General features: G+C 43.8%; 1 protein-coding gene and 1 long non-coding RNA gene across 2 annotated transcripts; one reads left to right on the forward strand and one right to left on the reverse strand.

The window, feature by feature from the left end:
- The first annotated feature begins 253 nt into the window (after nt 1-253).
- On the forward strand, nt 254-6,184 carry LOC138063981 (uncharacterized). Its single transcript, XR_011137198.1, has 3 exons — nt 254-383; nt 1,136-1,384; nt 5,954-6,184. It is a non-coding gene; the product is annotated as an uncharacterized lncRNA (long non-coding RNA).
- LOC104138656 (lysozyme g) lies at nt 4,824-8,712 on the reverse strand. The gene is made up of 6 exons (XM_009666343.2): nt 8,619-8,712; nt 7,780-7,854; nt 7,266-7,367; nt 6,785-6,981; nt 6,530-6,668; nt 4,824-5,539 (listed from the first exon to the last, which is right to left on the reverse strand). Exons 2-6 carry the CDS (start codon nt 7,820-7,822, stop codon nt 5,406-5,408), a joined length of 615 nt encoding a protein of 204 aa, XP_009664638.1. The 5' UTR covers nt 7,823-7,854; nt 8,619-8,712; the 3' UTR covers nt 4,824-5,405.
- Between the last annotated feature and the right edge of the window lie 1,610 nt (nt 8,713-10,322).

Genomic DNA, 10,322 nt, shown 5'->3' on the forward strand with positions numbered 1-10,322 from the left:
ATTTGCCGCGAATATTCAAGGCTCCTGTTGTTATCCCCTGCTGTACAGCAACAGCGAGGAGGAACACGCAAACCCAAATGATTAGGGAGCGTGGATCAAAACCACTGAGCTGTTCAGAAGTCAGTAAAGGCGGCCCTGGATGGCAGACCTCCCTATCACTGCCGGTCCGTACTGATCCCGCGTCTCCCCCATGCTGAATGTTACGGGGGTGGAATACCGTTTCTCTCTTTGATCAGACCTCTCTCATTTTAAGCCAGGGAATTCGTCCTGCGTCGTATCACTGGAAGATTTCAGTTTACAATTTTCTCTGATAGCTGCTGATACCTCACATCAAGGAGCAGCTGCAAAAAGTTACAGCAGCCCCTGTATGTTCCAGATTGCGGGTAAGTTTAAAGACGATTGAAACCCAGGGAAGCACCACCGACGAGAAGTAACATGGAACAGAAATGGTTCATACAGAAGCGAAATAAGCATTGAAATTTCAAAATATCACTGAAGAGCATTCCTAAACCAGTGACCTCCAAACGGCCTGTGCCACTACTCCGTGTTTGCTTTTTCTGCCCCCCAGTCATTGAGGCAGGCAGGTAGCTCTCCTCATTTGTTTCCTGGGGTCCTATACAGCTATTAGAGTTTTAAGGACACGCATTTTTCAGAAATCTGCACTGTGCCTTTGCATGGTCTCACAGGTCCTGGGAAACGTTTCCCTTACCAAAGCTGCGTTCGGACTGCTGCGAGGCAATGGCAGATCAGCCTCACGGTGCCCAAGAGAAGCCCCCTGACCTGTGTGATACGCAACAGGTTGCCGCTCAGATGCTGCCGAGGGGGCTTTGTGCTGCCGCAGGCTGAAGTCTTTAGGCTGGCTGCCAAGGCTGAAGAACCAGTTATAACTTTCGTCAGCGCTCTCTGTAGCAAAGATATCAATCTCTTGCTTGTCGCTGAGGAGATAATCCCTCAGCTACGCTGCGTTAGTCTCTGCTGGTATGTGTGAACGGAGCAAGCATTAGCCTTGGGCAGCCTCGAGAGTGCCCGAATAACTGTTTGTCAGTTCCCCTTGTACTTGCTGTTAGACGAGACATTCAGCAGCCTCCAATTTTAGAGTCAGCTCCTCTTAATTTTTCTTGCCTTCATCTCTCAGGAACGCTACGGAAAGCCTGCCCGAATGCGGTCCTGCCGTGACAACGATGCACAAAGGCTTCCTGACGTTCGGTCTCTTGTGTTGCCTTCCCCACGGAGTATGATAGGCGGGCACTATTCGCTGCTGCCGGCCCTCCAGCGCTCTGCCACGGAGGCCGCTGCTCCTTCCATCACCAGCGATGCGTTCTGCGTTCAGTCCATTTGCTCTGTGCAACTGCATGAAAGGCAAGGGCTGGCGCAGGCGTTAACGGTACGCGTAGTTTCAAGGTAAAAGGGGAACATACACGTATCAGAGGACTAGTTTGTCTTGCTGGTCATCGTCAGGAGTGGAAAAGCCTGAAAGAAAGAGCAGGAAGAGGAGGGGAGAGATTGAGTCAGTTAAGTTTGGTTTCTAGGAGTGAGATTTGTCAGATAGAGACTTACTTAGATGCTGAAAATATTTAATGCAAGAACTGAGGTAATAACTGTGGAGCCAGGCCCTGGCGTTTTTCAGAAGCAGATTTTGTATTAATTGGAAGAAATTCAGAGAGTAGTTTCTCAGCATAGGAGTGTGTGTTGGCTCATCTGCAGAAGCTTCATTCAAAGCATGCCCATGTTAAGCCATATCCATTTTTCCCATTGAAAAGAAAGTCAGTGCTGTATCACACCGCCTAGGACAGAGCTGCTTAAGTATTTTCCATTAAAGATAAAGCAGAGGAAGAAGAAGCAATGAATAGCATGCTGTTTTTAGCATCAGGCTGCCAGGATGAACAAGGTTTTGGCTATTTTTAAATTGTATTTAACTATTTTGTATTTAGCCGTTCTTTAACATAGAGCTGTGGCTTGACTTCCTACTGGGTTTACATTTGCTTGCGTTTTTGTTAGAAGTGTGTGTCCTCTCCAGCTTTGCAGAGTTTTTGATGACCAGAGAAAGAGTGAAATGGTGACCCTCCCTGAATCGCAGGGTAAAAATTGAGTGACTCTGTCTGGAAATGTCTAAACAATGAGTGGGGGCAGTAGTGATTTGTATTACTATTAGCTCTTCTTTATCTTCAGTAACTAGTAGCGTTCTGAGTTAAGGAATCCTTCCTTTAAACAGTCAGGTCTCTTTTCCACTCCAGGAAGCCAGTATTTTAGAGTTTTGAAATAAATTTAATAGACGTTCTCTCAGAAAAAGAGAGGAAGGTGAAGGAGGTCAAACAGAACCATTCTGATACAAAACATAAGGCATGATAAGGCAGCATAAAACATGCTTTTAGGCCCTTTCTGTATTTCGTAAAGAATCACAGAAGCCTAATCGTGATAAATATTCTGAGTGGGTTACCCTTAAAACATGTCATTGCTGTATTCCTGTTTTAAAAGTAAAGTACAGATGGCAAAATCCTAGGCCTCTCAGTATTGGATGTGGAATTAAATGGGCTTGGACCAAGCAGCACCTCTTTCCTTTTTCCCGTGTAACTTGCAGGTAGTGTATTTCCGTCAGTAAACTCGTGTATTCATGATACATGAGTCTCATCTACTGCTTTGGTAATTATTTATTTCCTCTAGTACTGGTTTATCTTTAAGAAATTAACTTAAGACACCAATGTAGTAAAGCTCAATTTTATAGCTTAACATTTAAACAATCAAAAAGACATAGAGTCCTATAATGTCAATCCAACAGAATGCTGAAGGAAGGAAAGCAGGGGCTGTGGCTGTGGCTGTAAGAGGGAACAAGTTGAACCATACATTTCAAAGGTTTTTTACTGGTTTTGTTTTGAACCTCCCCCCACAATAGTTTTTGCAGAAGTTCTGTTTCTCATATCAGCAGACATAAAGACTTGCTGGAGAATACAAACAGGACTGACACAGGAATCTTACATAAATTGCACAATTTCAATGTCTTTTGCGATAAGTTCATTTCGCAAGCCTTAGGTCTTGCAAAACTGAGTTAAGACTTTAGATAAATTCTCAAGGATCTTGGAAGTCTTGTTCATGACCTTACGTAAGTACAGCAAAGGCCTTTCTCCTTATGATTAGGATAAGTACTAAAGAGCAAAACTTCAGTCCATTATATACATTGCTGCTTAAAATGAAAGTCAAAAATTGGAGAATACCTATATTTCTGCATTTATGTGTGGGTACCTGCTCCTTCTCTATCCACATGGACATGATAAACTGTTTACCCTTTTTCCCCTCCTGGCTGTCAACTTTCAACCGGGCAGCCAGTCACCTAGGAGGGGAGGGAAGAGGTTGCAGGGCCTGTTGGTGCAGTCCACGCCCCCTTGAAGCCACCTTGTCTCCACGCTGAGCAGACCCAGGTCCCTCAGCCTCTCCTCATGTATCCTGTGCTCCAGCCCCCAACCAACCTCGTGGCATCCCTTGGACTCGCTCCAGCATGTCCATGTCCTCCTTGTATTGGGGAGCCCAAACTGGATACAGTGCTCCAGATGTGATCTCACAAGCACCAAAGAGAGCGGAAAGCTCACTTCCCTCAACCTGCTGGCTATGCTTTTCCCTACTGCAGCCCAGGATGCTCTTAGCCTTCATCTCTGCGAAGGTGCATTGCTGGGTCTTGTTGTCCGCCAGGACTCCTGGGTCCCTTTCTGCAGAGCTACTTTCTAGACAGTCATTCCCCAGCCCCTAATGGGGTATGGGATTGTTTTGTCCCATGTGCAAGGTTTTGTCTTAGTTGACCCTCATGGTGTTACAATCAGCCCATTTCTCCAGCCTGCGCAGGTCCCTCTGAACACCAGCTCTACCCTCCAGGGTGTTGAATGCCCCCAACACTCCATCATCTGTGGGCTTACTGGGACTGCTGTCTGTCCCTAGCCCAAGGTGTTCGTGAAGATGAACTAGTAACTGGCCACCAGCTGAGCTTTATAACGGTTCTCTGAGCTCATCAGTCCATTCAGTTTTATACCTACTTTATTCTTTACCTCTCCGGTCCATGCCTGACCAATGTCGCCATAGAGCTACCATGGGAGGCTGCGTCAGAGACTTTCCTAGGTCAAGGTATACAACATCCACTGCTCTCCCTCTTCCATAAAGCAAATCCTCTCATCACAGAAGGCAAACAGGCTGGCCAGGCACTATTTACCCTTTGTAAATCCAGGCTGGATGTTTGCAGCGTGATCTCTAATTGTTCCTAGGAGGACGTGAATCATAACTCAGTGCACTTCTAATGGCTTTGGATTACATTTTCATACTCATTTAAGACAAGTGATTCTTCTAGTTATTTTGATATACAGTTATTTGCACTCCCTGAAGAACTGCACATCAAGAATAAAGGATATTCCCCCAGCGTGCAAGTTGATGCCAGTGGAAAAGGCACAGCTTGCACTGCTTGCTGGTAGACCAAAACTAACTTTTCCTTTGGCCCTGAAAAATGACAGTTATTCAGTCCTGCAGGCGTCTACTCCTCTCCTTTCCTTGCCTTACCCCCCGCACCCCTGCCCAAAAGAGAGTTCAATTTCAAGTCTAGAAGTAATAGGAGCAGCAAATATGCCAAACACAAAGACAGTTGTTAGTATTACTGAGTGTCACTCTTTTACGCAGCAGGAGTGTAAAGACTTTGACAGCAGAGGGAAAAAAGAAAGAATTTTATGAAGCAGAGGTGTATATTTATTTCATCCCGTTCCTTCTCAGTTCGTTTATCTACCTAAAATTAACATTGTCCTTATTCAAACTTTGCTAACATACATAAATATAAGAATACATTGGAGTCATGCTTCATTTGCTAAAGAACACTTTTATTCAGTTTCTGTTTGCTTATTTTTGTCTGACAGAAAACATCCATCTCTATTATTTTATGCATTTATATGAAAAATTGCAATTCAGAAAAAATGACTACCCAATAATATAGTGTAAATACCCAGCAGCTTTGAAAAATAAATCATTAAGCTAGTCCCCAAAGAACTATTTTTCCTTTTGATTTCTTAAGAGAATGACAGATTTTGACATAAATGTGTTTGAAGATTTGGAAGGCAGCAAATTATCAATAGCACAAGAAAATAGTCTTCATAACTCAGAGAAATAGATAGCACAAAATATTGCTAACGTTCTGGTAATATTCTTTCTGTAAAATCCCAAACATACTGTTTTTAAAGGAACTACATGACAAGTGTTTTACTGAATATTGTTTCAAAAATTTGAGGCTTTAGTCTGACAGTTCTTATTCATGTAAATCATTCTTGTAAATTTGCACCAATATGGTTTTGCAGGATACATCTTCTTCCCTTGTGTTTTGTCTCCCTCATGGGTGTCATGCAAGTAACGCTAAGGAAGTTACTCTGTAAAGAAGATTCCGAAGTCTAGTATCCATGTTGCTTATAATACTGGGCTCGTGCTACCACATCGTTGGCATAGTCATCATGAGTAGTGCCGATATCCATTCTTTCATAGCTTCGGACATTCCCAGGACCAGCATTGTAGGCAGAAATCCCACCTAAAACCAAAAACACCAAAGGAGTCATACAGACTAAAAAAAAAAAAAAAACAGTGCAAATTGCAGCCTGAAGTGTCCTGCTTTTATTTGTTTAGAAAGCTTTCACTTACCAGGACTTTTGAAGGGGCCATTATCAGAGCCTCCCTGACTTAACTGGGACTCTGTAAACAGCTTTATACGTATTCCTGAATCCACTAAAATGTGAGAATGGTACTAGGGTTTTTGTTCACATATGTTAGCAGCTTGATGAACTTGCACCATTTACCTGGCCCAGCACAACCCCTTCATTTGCGCCAGGCTTATTCATAATATAAGATCCAATATCCTTGTAACTTTTTATTTATTCTTTAAAATTACTGCTCTTAAAAGAGGATTAAAACATAATCACATACTGCATGTGCTTTTGTGTTACAGCTGCTCCTGTATATGCCACCCCCTATGCTATGATGAAAGGTAGAGATACCTGAGCTGGCTGTGAAACAAGCTCACGTTGGCACCCCCAGCAGTCCAGCAGGGCCATGCTGGCTGCAAGGTGCAACCTGCTAAGAAACAGGCAGTTTTTCAACATTGCACAGCGTTTTCATTTTGCAAACACCTCCTCTCTGTCTCCTGTGTGATATGGAGTGAACTGCTGGCTCCATTCAGGTAAACTACAGAGCTATTAACTTGAACGACTGTAGTTTTCTCATGATCAGATAAGGAAAGCTCAGCTATAATATCAAGTAGATTTCAGGAATATAAATATTTGCTGCACAGTGTTGAAAATTCAGACAGAATGCCATACTAAGGAAAGGCAGAAACAACATAGAATAAATAAAGCTTGTCTTCCTGCCTGTGAAATAAAAAAGCGGACAAACTTTACCACCGGTGAAAAGCTAAGCGAGAGTCTATCAGAAATGCAGTTATTAAGAAACCCAGGAAAGAATTCAGTATGTTCTTGTCCTAAAGTTTTTCTTCTCTCCTGGACAAAATCTACAGACTGTACACTACCTTTCAGCTGTTGTTCCTTTGTCCAGCGTGGGAACTTTTTCTGTATTGCCTTTATCATCGAGATAAGTATTTCTGTGCCCTGCATAAGATGTCTTTCTCCATTCCATTCTCCCACAGGTTTATGTGATCTTCTGTCAACCTAGAAATGTCAGACAAAATCTCATTTCCCTGCGATAATGGATGATGAATTTAAGAGGTTTGCTTTTATTTATACGATATTTGTTTATCAGGTTTTATGGGAGGATCAGCAAATACCTGCATTAAACCAAATCCATTTCCATTGTCCCCCCAGCCATTCCTCAGTGCTTTGCCAGCATGAGATTCTCGAGAGATAATGCCAGCAATCACAGCCGGATCGACACATAGTTTTTGGCCAACTTTCTTGATGAGAGCTTTATATCTATCCATACTTTGTAGGTCCCGTTCAGCAATCTTTCTTGAAGCTGCAACTCCTGTAATTAAAATAAAAAGTAAAGAAGTTTTCTTGATAATTTTTAAGACTCAGAATTGTCTGTCACCTCTCTAAGTCAGTCATCCCTGGTGTCATTATTTTAATACAGGCAGAATTACATCAATATTTTTTTGCCTCGTTTCTAAAGGAAGTAAATGCTAGCCTATAGGGATATTATGAAAGATGAGTCAGCAGTGTGTGTTCAGCATTTTGAAAATGTAAAAGCACTTTCAATTACTGTGCTTACTGTGAAATGGAGCCCTGAGACAGAAGAGTGATACCCACCGCAGTAGTTTAATTTCTCTGGCTTTGCACTTTTACACGAAGCCCCAGTGGTGTCAACTCTGTTTACATCACCGTAGCAGCCAGTTCGGCTCTGAGATGTACCTGAGAAAGTTAAGTGGAAACATTTAAACGGTTACAAGCTGTTGTGACTGCAAGTAAAGCCCAGAGAAGGCTACAGCCCAGGCCAGCTCTGCTGTAGCTGCGGTTGGGGAGGACAGGCTGTGGGACACAAGCGTGGGAGCCCCACGGGGCCACCTCTATCCCTCTTCGTGAGTGCCAGCCTGTGCCCACCCTGGCAGGACTTGTGGGAGATGCTGAGGATCCTCTCGTCCGATACAATTTAATCGCAACCAATTTCGTGTTGAAACAACCCTTTCCTTCAGCATATGAGGCTAGACTTTGGAGTGGGAAAGTGAGGAGATGTGTTCTTCTCTTCTGCTTCCCGATCTGGGGGAACGAGGCCCCGCTGCTTTGCCTTGGGGCTTAGGAAAGCAGGGGGAGATGGCAGACTTACCTAGGAGGGCAGCAAGGCCCAGCAGCACAAGCATCAGGTGCATGGGGATGGTTCTTCCCGAGCACGCAAAGCAACCTGAAAATCAGTCAGCATTGGCAAAGATTAAGACATGAATATATCTCACTACATGCTGAACAAACATAAAGAAACTGTGCCTGAAGAGATGGGTTATTTCTCTTCACTGGATATGCAAAGTGAGATATAAATAACTCCGTGTCTGTTTTTATAAGCAGTCATCACTGATCTCCTAATGGTAGCTCTCCCTCTTCTGACAGACCACAACCATTCACAAGACAGCTGTGAGCATTCAGTTTTGCTGATATTTAGAACCTGCTTCCTATAGGATGTCTTGGTAATTTCCTTCAAATTCAATATTTACTTCCGGAAAATTAAAATTAACAACCTTCAGTGCTCTTTGTTGTGGCACTTTCACCATGAATACCTATTCTGTGCCCATATGCTGTACACAAACTATGTTTTCTTCATGCAGACAGCTTTGCTTGAATCCTCTGAGACTTTCTCTATACTTAGTAGAGAGAAATAGGCACTTTCAGGAAGCACTTTGTCTAAATTATCATGGATATCTAATTAAGGATGTACTGTGCTCTGAGAGCAGTTGTTTCTCCTCTCTGGCTGTGAAGGGAGCCTGGGGAAAAATGCTCATATATACATGAGAGCCATCTAAATTTAGGTGAGCTGAATCCAGGTCTATGGGACAAATCTTGGTGTCCTTATTCAAGCAGAAATCTCACAGAGCAAAGCCTGTTGCCTCTGGGCCACCGAGGAGATGGCATTACTGAGGAGAATGAGAAGAGCTCCTGCCCTGAATGGTATCTTACCTTCTTGTCTCCAGCGCAGCTTCTGCTGCAGGACTGAGGCTTTGAGAAGTTTAATATATATGATGAGGTACCTCCCTCTCTGTGTTAACCTTACACTGTGGTGAAATGTAGTGGGCAGTGGTTTTATGAGGCTTAACGGCAAATTTTCTAACATAAACAGAGCCTGTGCCATTATAGACATTGGCATGGCGACAAATATGTTCCCAGGAGTGGCATTTCCAAGATTTCGAAACCAAAAAACCCCCGTTTTTCTCTGGGTGTCTCCACATCCCCATTCTTCTTATGTTTCACAACCTTCTACTGGAAGGAACCACGATGATGGTGAAAGACAAGGAATCCAGCTTTCCTGCAGATGTTTCTGCTGCTCTTGTCCCAGCATCCTGGGCTGTGTCTGCTAAATAAAAAAGGGCCATGACTGACCCTTAGCTACAGGCTGTGTGGCACGGATGGGCTTGCAGCCGCACTGCTTGGGGCTAGCTCTCTCCTACAGTACAGACCACCTCCCCTGGGCTGGAGGGGTGTCCCCCATGACAGGGTGCTCTGTTGAAATGGCTTTGGAGCTCCACTGTTTTGCTGTTTTGTTTTCCATAATACTGTTTAATGAGCCAACTCATCTCTGAAATGATTCAGGCAATCATTTCCCTCCACACCTCTCTACTATGAGGTCAAGAGGTTCCTGGCATATACCTATTTGCAAGTATAGTGATACAATTAGGCAAGTCTTTTTGATCACTGAACCTGCATTTGCAACAAAGAGTCAGCACTCCTCCAGTGCTAAGGGAGTCACATTAATAAGTGGTTATTTGACTATGGTTCCTTGAATCAGAAGGTCACACAGTTCCTTTCCTTTGCAGAGCAAGCTTTCTGCCTGTGCCAGACCTCTCCCTCCTTCCATTCCCCAGCCACAGCACTTCTGAATGTTTTCCTCCCATTCTCTGCCATTTCAAGTACTCTCTGAAGTCTTCTTTGCCTGGTACCCTCCCTTTTCTCCTGTCCCAGCTCCCACCCAGAGCTGGCTTTGGGGAGATATAACACTAGGAGGAAGAAAAAGAGTGCAGCAGGGCCCAGATAGCTGGAGTCAGCCTGAGGTGTGGTGGTCAAAGTTGTCATGCTACAGCCAATCAGACAGCCGTGGAGGCTGATCTCACAGCACCAAAAATATTGCAGGGTAAAGTATCGCTTGCTGCGCACGGGCGATTCTGGTTTTTGTCTCTGGAGACTGCAGCTGTGCCCCAGAGAGTGTGCAGGAGGCTGAAGGTAAAGCATGTGTGGACTTTATGGGCCAGAGACCCACGGTCTTCCTTTGTCGTGGGGCTGATTCCAGCTGTGGTCAGGTCTGTTCACAGACAGAAATGATCTGACTTTATTCTGCTAATAGGTTTCTTCATGAACCCCCATCTCCTTCGATGATACGTATACACTGGATGTCACCTCACCTCTGACAACATTTTCACGATTTGGAGCCACTGTGCAATATTAGTAGTGATTAAATGATTCACACGTTGATCCTGCAGATTTACCTTTATCACTCAAACAATAACTAGATACAGAAGTGCTCAGTGGCTCTGGCATATCTGCACAGGAAGGTTGTTATTTTAACATATCTCTCGGAAAGCTCAAGGAAGAAGCTGCTAATGAATAGAGCAACAGGAGTTTCCACCCTTTTTCAGTTGGAAGAACAGGGCAAATATACTCAGTTAGATA

The sequence above is a fragment of the Struthio camelus genome, chromosome 1 (genome assembly GCF_040807025.1).
Source record: "Struthio camelus isolate bStrCam1 chromosome 1, bStrCam1.hap1, whole genome shotgun sequence".
NCBI classification, from domain to species: Eukaryota; Metazoa; Chordata; class Aves; order Struthioniformes; family Struthionidae; genus Struthio; species Struthio camelus.

Coding starts and splice junctions, on each gene's coding strand:
- LOC104138656 (XM_009666343.2), bottom strand. CDS start 7,822: ATGCACCTGATGCTTGTGCTGCTGGGCCTTGCTGCCCTCCTAG. Junction 7,368..7,779: donor GGGCCTTGCTGCCCTCCTAG/GTAAGTCTGCCA, acceptor TAACTTTCTCAG/GTACATCTCAGAGCCGAACT. Junction 6,982..7,265: donor AGAGAAATTAAACTACTGCG/GTGGGTATCACT, acceptor TTTTAATTACAG/GAGTTGCAGCTTCAAGAAAG.